The following is a 20,459-nucleotide window of genomic DNA, read 5'->3' as shown; positions in this document are numbered from 1 at the left end:
GCAGTGAGATGAAAAAGGGTCTCTACGCCATCGATACATGAGATGACTTCAAAAGAGAGTTGTGAAGTCACTTTCTTCTGATGGACGTTAATTACTTGTCGTACAAGAAGATGACAGGTGGTGTGAGTTTTGGAAAACCCTTTTTAAAATAATATTTTTAATCAAAATCAAGAAATCAAGTGAAAGCCAAACACCAAAAATATAAAAATTGGCTCACACTAGTGGTGGAGTCCGGGTCGATCTCAGGGAACGGGAAATACTTTGTATTCAACACACAATCTATACTACGCTTTATTGCCAAAAATAAAAGAATTAATTAACTAAATAAATAAACAAGAGAGTGTTGCTCTACGCAAAAGGCTTAAACAAATAAATAAAGTGCCTTATTACAACCTCAACTGAATTGAATTTAATAAAAAAAATAAAAATCTAATCTAAAAATAAAAGCAAGAGTCTTCAGTGCTTGAGTCCTTGTTCCATTCTTCTGCTTTTCTTATTTGCATATCACTTTATGGCTCCTTTTGAGGGCTTCCTGAGAGTACTTTTGAGGGTTTGAGGGGGGCTTAAAGGGTACTTTGAGGGCACGAAAAGGGTTCTACCGCACGTTCCAACGCTTCACTGCAAAACACAAAAACACAAAACGCAGCAAAACGAAGAAAACTAAACTAATTCTAACTTAATTGATTAAAAATTCAGCAAAACAAGATCTAACTAACTAAACACACTACTAAAAGATGAAATAGTGAAACTACCTAACAACTAAACAATCAAGGGCTAACTAATGAAAACAATTTATGAGATTTCAACTATGTAACTAAGAACAAGAAAATCGTACATCAAGAATTAAAACTATCTAACCTAACTAGCTAAATGACAAAAGGAAATAACACTAATTAATTATTAACAAACATTAACAAGAACTACTGCTGAATAACTAAAACACAATGGCTAATGCAATTAACAACTAAATAGTATATCTTGAACATCCAACATCGTTCACACTGTATATAAAAAGAATATGCTGAATAGATCACTAAAGCAAATAACGTTGATTCAATAGATAATTAAGCACTACTCGGCTAATACATTTAATGGTTGAACAAATAAACGTTAACTAAAACAATTAACTAATAAAAGCAATAGTCGACTAATCAAAAAATTCAAGTAGTTACTCTTAACATATAACCTGTAAATTGACTAACTTGACTAACTGCATCTTAATCTATACAATATACTAATACCTAACCTATATGGACATTAATCAATCTAACCTACAACAAACGTGAGTTACTAACTTATCTACTATACTATATTTTATATACTAATAAAAAATTTAATCAAGCAACAAATAAAATAAAATAACATGAGACCACAAAGAAATGCAAGAAATGCTAAACTTAATTAAAGAAAACGATACAACTAAATGGCAAAAAAAAATGCTGAAGCTAATGGTTAGAAAAAAAATATACTGAACCTACTTAAAAGAAAATGCTAAAGCTAAATGGTAACAACGTTGAACCTCATTAGAAAACGCTAAACTAAGTAATAGCAAAACATGCTAACCTTTACTATTTTTTTTTTTATAAATAACAGAACTGCTGAAACTAAATAACAAAAGCTAAATATTAAAAGACTAAGCAATTTAACTATGGTGCGTGATTGATGATGGTAAACAAAAACTTAATTCAACCTATTCTATGCACACAACAAAACTAAAAACAGCGTTCCTAATAAACCTAATGCTATCAATGACTAATGATTACAATGATGAACTAATATAATGAATGAAATAAATAACTGACGCATGTTAAACAACTAATGACTAACACAACTTTTATTTCTTCTAACCTACATGTAAAAATACGAATCTAAAATGACATGGGTAAAAAGTGACTATTTATTTTCTGGTGATATGCTTATACGGAGGAGATGAAAAACAATATGATCTATTCAGAAAAAAAAAACTGCCCTACCTACAATATTGGAAATAAAATATGATGCATAAATCTAAAAATAACTACGGTGACGGGGAAAAGAAGCTCACCATGCGGATCACCTCCGACGGACTGATTGAGAGGAGAAAGTGGTTGATCCAAACTGCATACACACTGCCCCGATGACGTAGATTAGAAGAGTCAATGAAGACAGGGTTTAGAAGATAGATGAAATAAGCATAAGAAGAGGAAGACGAAGGAGAACTATAAATCGGCTATGGAGAGGAGGAAAAAATGAGAATGGACAATGGAGGCAAGAAGCAAGGGAGGCAAGAGGTTGCTGGAAAAACGTTTTTCCTAACCCTCTAAACTACTATTTTTAAGCTTAATTAGGTTAAAACAAAGTTTTCAAAAAAGTATGAATATTTTTGATAATTTCCAAAACAAGGTCTCTTATGAAACCATGTTTTTCTAAAAATAAAAACTTACTCAACTAATTAAAAATTAACTAATACAAACCTAAGCTAACTAAATTATAATTAAGAAATTCTAAATCTAATAAAAACACTAAAAATGCAGGGAAAACTTTGAAAAACCCATTTTTCTGATAAAATTCAAATCAATGCGGTTTCTCGAAGCTAACAATAAAAATGAGTTTTTAAAGCGAGTTTAACATGGATCATGCATAAATAATGATTAATAAAATGTGAATATTATGCATGATCAACAGGCTTGAAGCAGACTGAGTCGATTCTTAACTATGTCAAGACCTATTCAGCTCTCATGCTTGAGATTACAGATATAGGGAAGACAGACCACCTCCTTCATTTCATGATCAGACTACAACCTTGAGCAGAACAAAAGTTTTGGAAGCAGAAACCTCAAGATCTTGCTAGCGCCTTAGCAGCAGTAGAAGTACTATCAGAATTTCAGTGAAAACCTAAGTTCAAGAGAAGACAACTAAAAAAGATAACTTATGGGGACAAAAAGCAGAATAACAAGCGAGATAACAAATAGCATGCCCAAGGGCATAACCATCAAGACAATCAGAACCAAAATCAAAACAATTATCGAGGTCAGTATGGCGAAAATAGAAACTACTTTGGAAATCAGAGTAATGGTGATAGGATTGTGAATACAACTTAAACAGAAGATCCACCAGAGGATCAACCAAGGATGGGCATGCTACAAAGAGTATCGGTGCTTAAGGAAGTGAGTGTTAGTGTACCTTTATCCAGCAAGGCATTCATGTATGTGGATGTTATCATGAATGGAGTGGCCACTCAGGTCATGGTCGATTCAGGTGTCACCCACAACCTCATCTCCCAATAAGAGACAAAGTGAGTGGCCTTAATGTCTACGAAGAAGGTGAGCAACATGAAAGTGGTAGACTCAGAAGCGAAGTCAATCCTCGACAAGGCAAAGAATATAACTCTCAAGATGGGGGATTGGTTGGGCACAATCAGTTTTTTAGTAGCCCCACTCGATGATTTCAAAGTAATTCTCGGCATGGAGTTACTTTGGGCAAACAAAGCCTCTGTCATGCTCCACTTGAATGTGATGTCTATTATGGATGAGTGATGCTCGTATATGGTCCATGCTCGTCTTTTTGGCACTTTGCAGATGTAGACAATCTCCATGATTCAGCTGAAAAGGGGCATCAACCATGGAGATGACACCTTTCTGGTGGCCCTCCGAGAAGCAAAACCTGTGAAGGAAGCAAATACCCCATCTGAATTGGACCCCATGTTGGAGGAGTTTAAGGAGGTAATGTCTCTCGAGCTCTCGAAGAGATTGCCTCCTCGAAGGGAGGTAGATCATGAGATTGAACTTCTGTTGGGTGCGAAGCCCTATGCTATGGCCGCATATTGTATGACTCCACCAAAGTTAAAAGAGTTGTGGAGACAGTTAGATGATATGCTGGCCTCCATCATCATTCATCCCTCAAAGAAACCCTTTGGCGCACTCGTGCTTTTTCAAAAGAAACATGTGTGTGGACTATCAGGAGCTGAACAAGGTGATGGTAAAAAATAAGTATCATTTGCCATTGATCATCGATATGTTCGATCAGTTGACCAATGCTTGAGTGTTTTTTAAAATAGACTTGTGCTCAGGATATTGACAAGTCAGAATCATAGAAGAAGATGAACCCAAGACTACGTGTGTGACAAGATATGGCACACATTACTTCTTGGTTATGTCGTTCAGTCTGACAAACGGCCTTGCAACTTTTCTAACTCTCATGAACAAAATCTTCTACTCATATTTGAACCAGTTTGTAGTTGTCTACTTGAACGACATCGTTGTCAACAACAAGAACTTGGAAGATCATGTGTGCCACTTGTGTATTGTGTTTCAGTTGTTGAAGGACAATAACTTATATGTGAAATGAGAAAAGTGCCTATTCAGGCAAGCAAAAGTTGAGTTCTTAGGCCATGTTATTAGATGTGGCATATTGCAAATGGACCAACAGAAGGTTCAAGTCATTATTGAGTGGAAACCTCCCTCCTCTGTGTCAAAATTGCGATCATTCTTGAGACTTGCGAATTACTACCACTATTTCATTGAGGGGTATTTTTTAGCCTCTGCTCTTCTCACAGATTTGCTTCAGAAGGATCGAAGTTGGGATTGGTCGGATGTAAAACCCATAAATTTTCTATATTTTATGAGAAATAATATTGAATTAAGGCTAAACATATTATTTTAGATTAAGATAAGAATTAATTTATAATTCAAACATTTATTAGGATTAAAAATAATTTTTTATTAGATAATTTATTCTGAATTAGGGTTTCGATTTTTAATCGGGTTTGGATTTGAATTCGGATTTAATAAATATGTCTCAAATATTATAATTAGATTTGAGTTTGATTCAAATATAAATTAAGACTTAATTGAATGTTAATTCAAATTTAAAAAATATAATAAATTATATTTTTGTTGAAATTGAATCTTCGATTTTAAATTTAATTCAGAAGCAATACATGTGATTCTTTAGGGTATTTCTAATAAATAAATAATATTTTTTATGAGAAAAAATATAAAAATATAAATTAGCCTAAGAAGAATTATAAGAAATATTGTATGAAAACTTAAAGTTGATTCGAGTTGATTTTTATGAAATTCGCATTCAAAATCAAATTTATGAAAAAGATCAAAATTTAATAAAATAAGTTATAAGTTTCACCAAAATAAAGTTGAATATGATTTTAGATGAATTTAGGATAACTCGATATGTATGTAATGTAAAGTTAATAATTTTGAATTTAGTATCATATGTTTGAAATGTAATCTATAAAAAAATAAAAAATAAAATAAAATACTCAAAACAACATTGGGTCCTGCTGACTCTAGTAGAGATCGCTTTCAAAGTTTGTTTATGAGAAAATATCATTTTTAGAAAATAAATTAAATAGTATAGATAATTTGCGTTGAGTATAAAGTATGTAGGACTTAGTCAAAATTTTCTAAGTATAAGAAACACCCCTACACACCCAAGGGTTTCATCGACTCTATTGAGTTTCAATTTTCAAAAATTATTTTTGAAAAAAATTGAATTAATCGCTTAAGAAAGATTTAAAATAAATAATTTAAATACGTAAAAATTCAAAATTTATAAATGAAATATATTTATATTTAAGGCTAATTCAGAGTCTTTTAATGTTATTTCATCTAATTTCATATTTGAATTTGTAAATAATTAAATTTCAGTTTAATTAGGCATAAAATTAGAATTTAATCATAAATAAAAAATATATATGTATTTGTACCTTAAATCAGGCAATAGATTTAACTAATGATATTTGGATTAAACCTAATTAAGTTGGATATAATCCATAATATTTAGATCAATTTAGGGATAGATTAGATTGGATATAACTCAGGATATTTTGAATCATATATCATTGGATTGGACCCATGGGGTTGAACGACCAAAAAAATGTCATTTTAATTTTGACAGAAATTTTGGCTCATAAGTAGATTATCTATTAAATCAAAGTCGACCACGACGTTTTTCACTTCGAGTTCATCGAAATCAACTACTTACACACCCAAATTGGTGTTGATTTGAGCATTTTAACATCGACTAAAGTTAATGCCTAATTGTAGATTGAAAATTAATATTCTTCAATGTTGACAAAATTTTCTCACCGATCCATGTGTATAAGATTAAATCTAAGATCACCACGATAATTTACATTTTGAGGGTTATCGAATCGACTATTTAGATGTCAAATTCTGATAAGTCTTTAGGTCTGTAGGCCTTATAGAAGGTTACCATGTCACTAGAGCTCAGCCAAGGTAATAAGTCCCTACTTTTCTTTTCTAACTTAGTTAATTTCAAAATTTAATAAGTTAGAACCTATAATTTATTTAGTTATTTTATTAATAAAATATATTAACCTCTTATATTGGAGATGAGATTCTTGTTTAAGACCATCTATAAATAGAGGCCCTCATAAAGAGGATTAACAATGTTAGTTATCTCTCTCCTATTCTCATTAAAGTTCTCTATCTTCGTCTTATTTCTCTTCTTTTTTTCTTCCTTCATTGAGCTTTTTGAGTAGCCATTGAAGTTCCTTTAAGATTTGAAGGCTGGAGATAAAGGTCAATCTACGTTTGAGAACCCGATTAAGGTAGAGAGTTCTATAGTCTACACGTAAAATAGAATTCGTGGTATGAATTTCTTCATATTTTTATAGGTACAAACCCTAAACCGTGCCTCCCACATATGGGTTTGGGTTTGAGTTGTCTATGCATGTGATAGAAAGGATTTTTTGAAAGAAAACCTTTCTAAAAATTGTTTTATCTCAAAACCAATTCCTTAGAAAATAAAAATGTAAAACTGTAAAATATGCATGTTACCCAGTTATTTTTCTGTATATTTCGATTTAGATTAGTAGATTATGTTTATATTGATGTGCTATAAAAATTAGAATGATTTCTATGATTGTTTTCATTGGAAAATATATGTTTTGTATTACCGACTTTCTAAAAAAAAATCGATAATTACGTATTTTTGGCCTGACACCCAACCGGTAAATCACTCGTATCTTCCTCTTTCGAAGGATTTTTAATGAACAGTTTATTTTGTTGGAAAGATAACAAAATTTTGAATCTATTGTGAAATTTTGAACTCTATTTATGGACTAAGTATGGATTTGTGATAGTCGGAACAGAAAAGTGTAGGTCTACACCAAAATATTCGTAACTCCCTCATACGGATGAATTTTTATGAATGGTTTGCGGCATCGGAAAGCTAACAAAATTTCCTAAAAACTTTAGAAAATTTAGTATTGAATACTAATTAAAAAAAATTGCAACTTTCATAACAGTCAGATAGAGTTGAACTTTTTATAAATTTGGGAAAATGTTCTTTCTTGTTATTTGTTAGATCTTATTTGTTTCAACATGTTTATTAGGTTTTATTGATAAAATATAAGTTTTATAAGTTCTAAAAAATCGGTATATGCATGAATCCATGTTCTTGTATGTGAAAAATCATTTTAAAAAAGGTTTTGGCAATTTTTTTTTTAGGGTTTTGATGTTTTTGATAACGAAAGTTGATCTAAGCATGGATGATGGATTATTTCATGTTTAGCATGATTAAACAACTTGTTATTACATAAATAATCTATATTTTCATGATTGTTTAGGGTTTTTTGTGATTCTTGCATAGATGAAATCATATTTGAGTTATTTTTTTAAGATTTTATAATTCTTAGATGATATATGTTATTGTTTTAGCAAGATTAGTATGAATCTAATCAAATGTGTATTATACGATGATGTAATAATGTTTAGAATATCAAAAATCATGATTGTATAGATTTTTACCTTGAATCTTGTCCTTGCTTGATGGATCTTACATGAGTTTGAATCTTGTCTTTCCTATCATCATTTTTTATTCTGACTTATTTTAGAAACAAATCGATTTCTTCATGAAAATGAAGCCAATAAATAAAAATAAAAATGTTAGAGTGTTTTATATATCCAGGCTTGAATTTAGAATCTTGTTTCGCTTTATTTGAATCAGTATTGAGGTTGAAACGTCCATTACAACAAAACACATGTTTTATGTCCTATATGCAGAATTGTTTCGACTCACATTTTTTATGGTTATAAAGACCCAACCAAGACCGATCAAAATAAATTGAGAAAAATCTGAGTGAAAGCTAACCTATATAAAATGATCCTATAAAAAGGGTTTTATGAAAAGATTTCTCTGTAAGTCTTGAGGAATTCACTAAACTGGGATAAATTTCTACAGTTGATAGGATCTGTCTTGTATTTCTCCTGAATAGGGTTTAGTTCCATAATTTTTCTAATTTTATCATAACGAAATTTTCAGTTCTGTTTCTTGAACCATTTTTCTAAGAAATAGGGGCATTCACGGTAAAATTAGGAGAGTGTAATTCGATTCCTATGATTTTTGGTAGGCTTTCTAAAAATAGGTTAACAAAAATCCAAGTTTGCACAATGTAACACGTGTGAATGCTTAATTGTATTTGATATTATGTATGCAAAGTTATGAAAGTTTAACAGATTATTTATATATATGTGCACACGTTTGAAAAGTGAGAAATACAAATACATTATCGAATGCAATATTTTAAACTCGCATCCATTGGTTTTGAAGTGGTTGAATCATTTTTGATGGATTCTAATATGGTGTTGCATGTAAGACATTTAATTTAAATAAGTGAAACATGTAATACTAAATCAGGGGATTATAAGGAGAGGGAAAACGATACAAATGGATTTGTGGGAATATGTCTTTGAGCATGAAAGGTTGCTCTTTCTCAATCACGAAGATAGAAGAAACCCTTTGCAATAGACTGTAGCGTAAGAGGAAGAAACTCATAAGTGAAAGTCTGATGCATCGGGATGGTGGTATTGGGCGCTTCTCTTATACTTGTCGTTCATCACCCGATACTGGTGAAAGGTGCCCAGCCAGGCCACAGCCATCTATGTATGAAAATATTATTTGTGTCACGACCTTGATCCATGTATATGTATGTGTTTATACCCACGGGATTAAGAAGAGGAACCTAAGTATGTGTGCATTAGAAAGGCATGACATGCATCATATAATAAAGAAAAGATAATTAAAGATAAGAATATGTTCATGCATATGAAAGGCTTCTCCATTGGTAACATGCATTTTTAATTGTTCATGCATTTTTACTTGTTTAAGTTGAATGAATGATAGATAAATGATAACTTTTATAATTGTATGCTTACTTGAGATATTTGCAGTACTTGTTGAACTTTGTCGTAATTGATTTGTTAAATGCATAAAAATCTAAAGCAATTCTTGCTTATGAATTCTAGATTATATGTTTAATATAGCTCTACCTACTGAGAAAAGTTTTGTCTGACCCTATGAAATTTTAATATTTTTCACAAAGTGAGTGAGCTCATGTGCGATGGTGGGAGGTTTCGATGGGGACCGAGTCATACCTTTCCCAAACCTTCGAAGTTCTGAAATAAGAGCATTTTAGTTGGTTAAAAACTTTGATATTTGATTTAATTTGTTTATTAGATTCTTATTATTAATGGTGGACATGTATGAACATTTCTTTCATATATGAATGTTTATTTTCTAAATTTAAATGCACGTGTGAATGTGAATGTAAACGAAAAACAATGCGCCAAGTTTTAGTTCAAATCAGTTTTTTTGCTACAATTTTATAAAAGTATTAAAAAAATCATGATTTTCAGGATTTAAAATTTAGGGTGTTACATCGGATGCATGTTAACTGGCCTTCGAAGAGCTGAAGATGGTTGTTACCATTGATCCAGTCTTAAGGTTGCCCGACTACATGAAGACGTTTGATGTCCACACAAACGCTTTAAATTTTGCAATTGGTAGAGTGCTCATGCAGGAAGGGCACCCTATCACTTTGAGAACAGTAAATTGAAGGATATAAAGCGGTGATATTGCGTGCACGAGAAAGAAATCACTGCAGTCATGCATTGCTTGCGTGTTTGGCATCACTACCTCTTGGGTTCTCAGTTCGTCGTCAAGACGGACAACGTAGCCAATAGCTACTTTCAGACACAGAAGAAGCTTAACCCTCAGCAGGCTAGATAGCAACAGTTCCTAGCAGAGTTTGACATGGTCTTAGAGTATAAGCCTGAAAAGACCAACATCGTAACCAACACACTAAGTAGAAACGCCGAATTGGCGTCCTTACAAGAGGAAGAGGCTTTGTCTACTTAGTCTCAAAGTGACCTCCTCGACTTTATTCAGGAAGACATCTAGTCCGATCCATCAGCTTAGCACCTGGTGACCCCAGTTCAGTAAAGGAAAACCAGGAGATTCTGGATGCAAGACGGCATCCTGGTGATTATGAGCAATTGCATTTTTGTACCATGATGGTGATCATTGCAGAGATTGGTGATCAAGGAGTATCACGATACCTGATACTCAGGGCACCCGGGGCAACATCGGATGCTAGCCTTAGTGAAACAAGCCTACTACTGGCCTTTTATGCAGGAAGATATTGAAAGTTACGTTTGCACTTGCCTGATCTGTTGTTTGTGGGAGAGCATCTCCATGGACTTCATTTTGGGACTACTGAAGGTGAACGATTGAAGTTCGATATTTATGGTAGTCGATCAGTTTTCAAAGTATGCCATTTTCATGCCGATGCCACCCACATGTACAACTAAGCTAGTCGTAGGATTATTCGTGAAGCACATTGTGACCGACTGGGAGATTCCAGAGAACATCGTCAGCGATCGCAACCTGCACTTTATAAAGAAGTTATGGCAGAAAGTGTTTCGATTGTTGGAGATAGAGTTTCACTTTTCAACGTGCTTCCACCCCCAAACATATGGCCAAACGAAGAGAACCAACACTCTCCTTAAAGAATACATGTGACACTTTGTATGCTCAAATCAGAAAGTCTGGGTAGACCTTTTGGACATCGCTTAGTTCTCCCACAGTCTGCAAAAGTGTGAATCAACTGGCCATAGTCCCTTTGAGTTGGCAATGGGGAGGCTGCCCTAGACACCGCACATCATCGCGGTGAACTATAAGGGCAAGGCGCCACTTGCCCATTGTTTTGCTCAAGATTGAAAGGATCATACAAAGTTGGCCAAAGTATTTCTGCACAAAGCTGCCAAGAGGATGAATAAGTGGGCGGATCAGAATCAACGCCCTGTGGAGTTCAAAGTCGGAGACCAAGTATTGGTTAAGTTGTACTTTGAGAGAACCAGGCTCTTCCGAGATCTTCATCAGGGATTTGTCCGCAAATACAAAGACCCTTTCTCTGTCATCAAGCAAGTAGGCAACCGAGCCTAGAAGCTTGAGGTTCCTTCGCACTTTCAAATACATCCAGTCTTTCACGTCAGTAACCTAAAGTCATTTCATGTTGATGAAGAAGACAACAATCACAACCAGCCGACACGTGCGCCAACACTTCTCCGCACAACTAACGCCAAAAAAATAGAATACATCATGGATTATCTATGCAATCGTCAAAGGATAGATCAAAGATTATCTAGTCAAGTGAAAAGGATTGCAAGAAGAAGAAGCCAGTTGGGAGAAAGTGAAAAATGTCCACCAGTTTTACTCAACAGTGTACGAGTATAAAGCATTAGTCATGTTGTCGATGATGACGACAACTTATGTAGTGGAGAATATTAAGCCCAAACTTTTTTTTGTTATGTAATAGCCTACCAAAAGCCCTGTGTAGCTCATAACGGCCTTTCTGCCTTGTAATGTTTATACAGCTTGCATACCTCTAATTTTGCATTTCTCTTAATGAGATCATGGTGCGTGGCATTATTGTATATTTTTTTGGATTCAATGACTTGATTATTGTTGAACGTTCATCTCTCTCTTTATTCTCTTCTTCTCTCTTAACTCTCGCTGCTTTGTGTGGTTGGTGCTTTCTTGTAATTGTGTGTTTTCATGCGATATTGTTGCTTTTGAAAGATCCGCTATGTTCGCTTTTGAAACTCGCTAAAAGGCTTGTTGAGTTAAGGTTCGCCCAATGCCTCACGGGCCTTTGAAATTTAACTTGTGACGGCCCAACTCAAGTCTACAGTTACATTAAAAAAAATCTCTTTTTAATAATCAAACAAAATGGCTAAAATACTCTCTTTATTAATTTGTTTAAGAAAGAAACTTGAGTTGTTTCATTTAAAAAGTAAAAAAAAAACTAACGTTGTACAATTCAGGCACGTTTTTGAAATGCATTCGGATGAAGGGAGTTGAATGTCATGATTGAAAAATCGGTCAGCTTTTTTAAACATCTCTCATAAGTAAGCGGCCGTTTGTAATTTTTCTCCTGTTACATTTCTAAGGAGCTTAAATATGGTGGCTCGGCTCATAGCAAACATGAGCTGGTGGGTTCAGCCTAAACGAGCCAAGCTCAGCGCCACCTACCGGCTTACCCTGCTCTCCCTCCTCTTATTTGGAGTGAGAGAGAGATTGTTGGAGCTCAGCTACTAAGAGTCCATGCCCAAACCCAAGCCGGCTCATTTAAGCAAAAGAATATTGTTTCACGAAAAGGTCATAGTGAGAAAGGAGGATCAGGTGCAATGTGATTGCACACTTTTAGTGTGCGGCTGAACCTGATAACCCTCCATCATTTCTTGGGCCCCACAACTCATAGGTTTTATCTTCAAGATGAAGGGTAATCAGGTGCAGCTGCACATTAAAAGTTCTCCTAAGATAAAGGGCGATCAGGTGCACAGTCACACTAAAAGTGTGCAATCACATTGCACCTCATCTTTTTTTTGTGAGAATGTGACTCCTAGTCTAACAAATAGTGTTGGGATCAGGTGCAATCGCATTGCACAATTGCAGTATACAGCTGCACCTGATCACCGTTCATCTGCTATTGGGCCTCACTGACAGATTTACAACAGGAAATGGAGGGTGATAAGGTGCAGCGTTACATTGCATTTGTGCAATGTAATTGAACCTGATCCTGCCTCCGGACGAATATACACATCCAATCCACCAATGGGCTCTACTTGTCTGGTTGGAGAAGCTAGTGCACGTCACATTGTGTTGAGACGTTGCAGGTTCAAAACCCAATGATATAGTTGTATAACTGGTAAGGGTATGCCTAACCCCAGCTTGCCTTTCAAAAAAAATATACACATCCAATCCATTGTGCTATCGTGCTTCTTTTAACATGTGTGATATGAAAACTCTAGATAAGTTATCAAAATAAGCATATACAAACCCAGCCGAGACTAGCGCCTCATGTTCGTGCTCAAGTCAGCCATCTATGAACACTCACCATCTAAATGAACCATGGACAAGACAAAATGAGCCAGAACCATGAGTTATAGTTTTTTTTAGCCCTCTCTCTCTCTCTCTCTCTCTATATATATATATATATATATATATATATATATATATATATATATATATATATATATATATAGATAGATAGATAGATAGATAGATAGATAGATATATATATATTAGGTGGCAGCTGCCAACCACTCTTTTATCTGTCATGTTAAATTTTGAAGGCTTTTCCCCATGTATTACTTAAATCTGGCAGTATAGATACGTTCAGCACGGTTAATTTATTTAAAAAATGTCACTTGGATTGTTTTTTTCATAAAAAATCATGATTTTTTAAACCTTGAATATTTAAGAAAATCTTAGGTCATCGGTTTTCTAAACCTTATAAAAACCTACCTACCTATCAAAATTGAATGATCCAAGAGTCTATTACTATAAAATCAGGCATGTAGAACGCATTTATATGGTCAGATTTAAGAAAAATATGAAAACCCCCTTCAAAAGCCTAGTTAGCACAGTGGTTAGATAGAATTCTCTCTCTCTCGCTCTCCCCTTATATATATACATATATATATAGAGAGAGAAATACAACAATTGGACCTATATGCCTACATTAAACTTTTTAAAAATGGAATAATGCCAATTTACAAGAACTTTGCAGATCTAATAGGGATGACTTGTGAGAGTCATCTATTGCTACAAGGTCAAAGTTAGGCATACTTCCTGATAGACGGGGGGGATTTCCAAGGGTTTTACCAACAGACAGCCTGCTATTTCACCAACCAAAGGCCTGCTAATGTGTAGTCGGTGATGAAGGGTTTTCTTCTAAGGCTAGTCCCAAGAAAGAAAAAGGAATAATGCCTTTTAACTTTTTAATGCATAATAGCACCTGCCTAAGTTTCCCAAGTGATAGCAGACTTGGGGAGAAGGTGCTGACCCCTTCGTCCCAGGTTCGATTCCCACTTGGTGTGCAGCTGCCTTTCACTGGTGGGCTTTGTAAGGGCTTGGGTGTCAATGACCCCACCCGAAGATTACCTACTTGGGCAGGGAACCTCTTCATAAAAAATAAAAAAAAACTTTTTAATGCATAATAAGATGTCACAAACGATTCAAATATTGTAGGATATTGTTTCCTTGGATTACATCCTGGCAACATAAGATCTCTTCAGCATTGTAGCATTCTAGAACCAACAAGAGTAACAGAGCACCCAAAATCATTGAATTTGGTGGAATTTAAGCTCAAAATCTCTGAAATTCTGCAAGTGCAATCCATTTGCATTGAATTCATTGACAGTACTTTGCATAAAGCAACAGGCACCACGATCCATGTTAGAGGACCAATGCTGGTAAGCCCCATAAGAAGCAGCATTAAAACCAAACAGGCGAGAGCAGAAATGGAATTACAGCATCCTCTAGTTACCTTTATCAACAAATGCCTCTCAGACTAAAAGATGGATTTCTTTGCAAAGAAATCGAATTACAAATCACTGGCAATCTAACATTTATGCTATATATGCTCATGACCAACTAGGCGCATGCACCAATACAAGCTGATCAATGAAATCCTCATGTAAAAGAACCAACATGACCTGCTGCTATGGATGATCCCACTGTTCCAGTACCATCATTAAGACCATCATTCACCAACACAGCTACCATGATGATAGTATATCAGCTTCCCATAAGAAGCCGCCTAAGGCCTGTTCTTTGTTCAGAAGTAAGCCTAGAGGGAAACCTGACATCAAATTTGATCTTCAGATTCCCTTTCTTACCGGGTTCCTTTGCAATAGGCATGCCCTCCTTCGCGATCACCATTTCGTAACCTGGGTGGATGATTTCTGTTATTGGTATTTTCAGATTCCTTGAGTCAAGGGCAGTCAAGCTAATGGTTGTCCCAGTAAGTGCTTCCCCTAGAGATATCTTCTGGTTGACAACCAAATCATTTCCATCTCTTCTAAAGACTTCATGGGGCTTCTCATCTATTATGAAAACAAGATCTGCAGCAACAACATTCGGTTGTTCATTGCCTTTCTCCGGGAAAGTGACCTTTGTTCCCTTCTTCCAACCAGGCTTGACATCAATTGTCAAAATCTCATCTACAGCTGCCACTTTACTGAGCAAAAAACAGAACTATATTAAATACCAGGGAATTGCAGGAAGCATTTTCATTCTTCTATAAGAAAAGTATCTACCCAGTATTTAACAATATGAACAACCCACTGGATCAAAGATGGTTCCAAATTAATACCAAACGGGATGGAATATGACAAAGCAACATGTTGAGCAGTGTTACAATAGAAAGTCAACTGCATCAAATAGTTGACTAAAACCAGTCAAAAGGAGCATTGCTGTTACTGTTGGGAAACTATGAAATTGCAACAAAAATTTTCCAACATTGAAGAGGTCAATGCTTACAAAAGAAAATATTTTACTAAGATTTTTGGTTCATGAGAGAATCACATATATAGGCATGGAAAATGATTTAATACTCACAGTTAAACAAGAAGAGAAAGGAAGAAAAGAGAGAAGAAAGTCCTATTGAGCTGCACTCAAAATTAGGGAAATATAAAATGGATATCATCAACTAGCCAAATAATGTTTTACTAAGAAAACATAAGACATATAATAAATGAACTAAAGCCACACTTTCATCAAGTTACTAATTTTCCTTTTTCTTTAAATATAATTAAGCAGTGGGATTTAAGGCTTCTTACTTTCTTCATTGAATATCGATCACACAAAGTATATTGATTATCCCCACAAGAGGGAATCCAACCTAGAGGTTTGTCTTTCCAGTGCAAAACAAAAAAACTCCAAGTTATTGTTTGTTGAACACAATTGTCATTGTCTTGCCAATAGAGTTGCAACTGATCCTCCTAATAGAAGAAAATGGATAAGCTGACATACAGGGCAAGCCAAAGCTTGTTGAGGAAACCCTACAACTTAGGCTTGTGTAAATCACCAAGATACCAAATTATTCAAAAAAAGCTAGGAATTCTACATGCCCACATCTTGATAATCCAATGGTGAAAAGAGAAGCAACTTCAGTAGGTGTTCCTCCAATCTCCACAGAAATCCTCTACCAAGATAGACTTGATTGACTTCAGGATGGTTTTAATATGATTACATCCAAGCACTGAAGTGTATATGTAGTTTATAGGTTTAATCTAGACATTCAAAAAATGCAATCAAATTTTATTAGTTTGTATTGCTGATTCAGCATAGAATTACCAGAACATATGGAACATCCTTTATTAGGTCCAAGGTTCCTACTTGTGAAAACAGGAGCTAGGGTCACAATCATCATATTTATTTTTCTATTGTACAATTTTGTAATAGATATATTAGGATTTTTTGGTCTTCTAAATTTTTTGCAATATGCCTCTTAATAAGAGGTCTGTGCATCCATAATAAGGAACAGAAAAACTATTAATTTGATCCCTATCTGCTCTTCACCCATCCTTACTAGGGTCGTATTGATGTGGTACCAAAGCCATCAGAGGTGAAGACAAGGTGCAAAGTTTTCTATTAGAAGCTTAGTCAAAGTTAAAATCAAGGCCAACTCTAACTTGGAGTGCAAGACCCAGCTGGGCGTAATAGGTATATTTGATGTCAACTATAGTTTGAATGGCTGGCTTAGAGACAAGTGCTTTGAAGCCAAGGACCAAGGTAATTTGCATCTGAAAGAGCATGGGAAAGAAGAGTCTAGAGCTTCTTTCATGTATTCTGGGTCAATATATCAGGAGTTTCAAAGTTTTCTTTAGAAAAATAAGTAGCTTATGGAATTTAAAGGGGTTTGCAAATATGAGCTTTTTGACACATAAAATGGCTTTTATTTGAGGTTCTTTTTAAAATCTTGAAACACAACAGAACAATTTTAGAGACAGCCAACTTCTGATTTTGGGATATTATCATGATTTGTATTGTGAAAAAAAGGTGGCATAACAGTTTTGAGGGGTATTTAATGAAGTAACTGAATTTAATTTATTGATATTGTCTTGTATTGTGTTTGTGTGATAAGTTTGTCTCAAATAAAAAAATAAAAATAAAAATAACACAATCAATACCAGTGGAGTTGGATGGAACTAATCACATGTTCAAAGCAGAGTTTATGAAAAAAGTGATTAAGCAGTTTTGGAGGTCATAGACAGCCATGTGTGAAGGATGCTAAGAGCTAACCATGACACTCAATCTGACGAATGAAGGATAAACAAGCTAGGATCAAATCATGGTTATTACAGTTAGTGGAGCATGGAATGTTGATCGATCATGCAAAATTTGAAGCAAAGAATGCGTGGTGCTTCCTTGAGCAACTAGGCTCAGAAATTCTAGTTGGCACCAGAACCTAGAGATTTGAGAAAAGAAAATAAGACAATATAGAGTTTCTATACACATACATAGCATTTATGGGATGCTATTGCACTCATGGAGCAACAACTAAGTGTTCTAAGTGCCATATCATCATCTTCTAAGTGTTCTAAGGCATACACATGCAGAGGCATTTACTTCAGTTGCTTGTACTTGCCTCCACATTATCTATTTAGCTAGAAACATGTTGTAGGCTATCGGCAATTATGTTACAAGATAGTGATATGAAGTGCCTGAAAGAGAGTGCCACCATTTCCAAATACCTCATCCTTGTATGTTAATGGTGATAGACTCTCAACACAAAAGATTTCATAAACAGACCAATATGGTAATGATGAGAACATAGATGTTTTTTTGACATTATCATGAAGTTTTTTTGCCATTTAATCCCGACGTGATTATCATTCCTTGCTTTTAATATCTAACGATGAATAGCCATATTCATGAAACCGATACGCCAAAACAGAAATAAAGAAATCAAATAGAACTGATACCATTATTGGCAAAACACGAACACTCATCCAAAGTATTTTTGTTTTTTATTTCTGTGGTAGAGCTTAAAAGTTTTGTAAGATAAACAACTGGGCTGAAAGCATAATTTTGAGCTCATATACATCACCAAATATATCTTTGATTCAAATATATCAGACCATCAGACTCCATCGCCATTCAAAAGGAGTAGAGACCTACAGTTTATACTTTTTTATTTATTTTGAAGACTTCTGTTTCCTTTGCCTTCCCTGTTGCCTTTTAAAACCTTGCACCCTTCCTCGATATTCTTAAAAAAAAAAAAAGCTTCCCCCCTCTTAACAGGTCACCTTTACAAAGCATATTGCCCTTGTCCAATCTAGATGGCTTGGCTCAGCCTTACGGGTTCTATATTCTGCACGCATTCCTTTCATAATTAAAATCCTGAATCACTCAACCATATTTCATGCCTTTGCTGTCTAAAACAACCATCAAGACATCAACTACACGAAAAATCATAACATATTCAACTATGGCACACAATATGTATCAAGATAGTTACATTATAATGTTCATTCATAATTCCGAGATCCTAACAACAAAGATAAGATCAGAATATAATTAGATGTGCAAGAATAAATAATCAGATACAGAATCGAAGCGGAGAGCAGAAATCGTGTGTATACATACCCATTAGCATCAGCCAAGTTTCTTGAGATCTTCATCTTCCTGGTAGATCCACTGTAAAGCTCTTCCAAACTGCACATCAACTTGTTCTCGATGGGAGGAGCCTTCCGAGGCCCCGCAGGCTCGCCGCCGTAGGCCGACCGGAATACGTTTTCCGCCGCGCCCCCAAACACGCCAGAATCCGAGAATCGAGTCGATCGACTTCCCCCTGCCATAGAAGAACCGAATCTGCTGCCCATCCCGCCAAAAGGGCTCGTTCCAAAGAACTCCGCAAAGATATCGTCAGCGTCCCTCTGCGAGAAACTGAACCCGCCGGTGCCGCTCCCACCTCCACCAGAGTACTGTTGAGGAGGAATCTGACCCATCAACCCCTCTTCTCCATATTGATCATAGATTTGCCTCTTTTGGGGATCGCTCAAAACCTTTCAAACCCCCCAGAAAAAGGAAAAAAAATCAAAACATCCCACAAAACCAAGGAAAATCAACATGGGTACGATCAAAATCATTCTAAAAAGATGAAAAGAGAAGAAAGAGGAAATGGGTAGTGAAGAAAAAGAGGGAATACATCATACGCCTCCGAGATTTGCTTGAATTTGGCCTCTGCTTCCTTCTTGTTGTTGGGATTCTTGTCAGGATGCCATTTCATCGCAAGCCGATGATAGGATTTCTTGAGATCTTCATCTGTGGCGTTCCTATTCACCTTGAGGATGTTGTAGTAATCCACACCCATCTATATTCCCTTTCAATTTCTCTTTTCTTCCTCCGGTTTCTCTTCGACCCCACCCTTATTCTTTCGACCAAAGTTTGGATGCCCAATAATTACAAGAAAGGATGAAATTTCGTGGGGGTGAAAGAATCACAAAAAGAGGGGAAGAAATGACGCAATGTGGCTGTTGGTACTCGCTTGTAATTATTTATTGAATTGAAGAAGGAAGAAGAGATGGTAGTGGCGATCCTCGAACCCCATGTGCAGGAAAATAATTTGTTCAGTTGAGGAAACCGTGCTTTGACGGAGACACGTATTTTATAAACTAAAACATGCTTATCAAGAGGTCACAGAAGTTTCTATTCTTTATTTATTTAATTATTTATTGTTTATATTAACATAATATATATATATATATATATATATATATATATATATATATATAAAGTTTTTGGGGCAGATGTCAAGCATTGATAATTAATACATGTCACGCCCACACCGTGTCTTGGGCGACACAAGTCCTATGATACGTTGACATGACTCTCATATTATTTTAATAAATTTAATAATATTTGAAGAAAAATATATATTTATGTATTAAAATAGCAAAAAATTTCATAGACTGTTTTTTTTTAATATATCCTTTCTTTTTAATTCTGTGTCGGGCCCCCACCCGTATCTTAGTGACAGAGAATTTAATGGTTGATTTATCATAGTTCAAACATCCATTGAAGTACCAATACTTAAGTATTGAATTATATCTCAAATGTGAATAAAAGTAAGGAGGAATGAGAACCTCCTCAATGAAAACGGTCCCAAACCTATTTAATGGAAAATTTTTGGTGTTTTTTTTCAAAATTATGACCATACAGATGTGTGCAGCATAGTTGATTTACTAGAAATCCACACTTGGATCATGAATTTTGGATAGTAAAAATGGTATTTGGACCCTCAAAAATTTATGAAAATTGTAGATGTTGATTTTAAAAACTTATAAAAACCTGTCCATGCACTG

General features: G+C 34.9%; 1 protein-coding gene across 1 annotated transcript; it reads right to left on the bottom strand.

The window, feature by feature from the left end:
• Positions 1-14,470: 14,470 nt before the first annotated feature.
• LOC149829090 (uncharacterized) lies at positions 14,471-19,699 on the bottom strand. The gene is made up of 3 exons (XM_090017892.1): positions 19,304-19,699; positions 18,742-19,160; positions 14,471-15,328 (listed from the first exon to the last, which is right to left on the bottom strand). Exons 1-3 carry the CDS (start codon positions 19,466-19,468, stop codon positions 14,887-14,889), a joined length of 1,026 nt encoding a protein of 341 aa, XP_089874018.1. The 5' UTR covers positions 19,469-19,699; the 3' UTR covers positions 14,471-14,886.
• Positions 19,700-20,459: the final 760 nt, after the last annotated feature.

The sequence above is a fragment of the Nuphar pumila genome, chromosome 9, assembly GCF_984573655.1.
Source record: "Nuphar pumila chromosome 9, dmNupPumi1.hap1.1, whole genome shotgun sequence".
NCBI classification, from domain to species: domain Eukaryota; kingdom Viridiplantae; phylum Streptophyta; class Magnoliopsida; order Nymphaeales; family Nymphaeaceae; genus Nuphar; species Nuphar pumila.
Note: the sequence above shows the minus strand (reverse complement) of the source record. Positions and strands in the feature narration are given on the sequence as shown.

What these genes read in the sequence shown, in the direction of transcription:
- LOC149829090 (XM_090017892.1), bottom strand. Translation starts at nt 19,468, where the DNA reads ATGGGTGTGGATTACTACAACATCCTCAAGGTGAATAGGAACGCCACA. An exon ending in AAATCTCGGAGGCGTATGAT is followed by an intron (nt 19,161 to 19,303) that starts GTATTCCCTCTT and finishes GGGGTTTGAAAG; the next exon opens with GTTTTGAGCGATCCCCAAAA. An exon ending in AACTTGGCTGATGCTAATGG is followed by an intron (nt 15,329 to 18,741) that starts GTATGTATACAC and finishes TTTTTTGCTCAG; the next exon opens with TAAAGTGGCAGCTGTAGATG.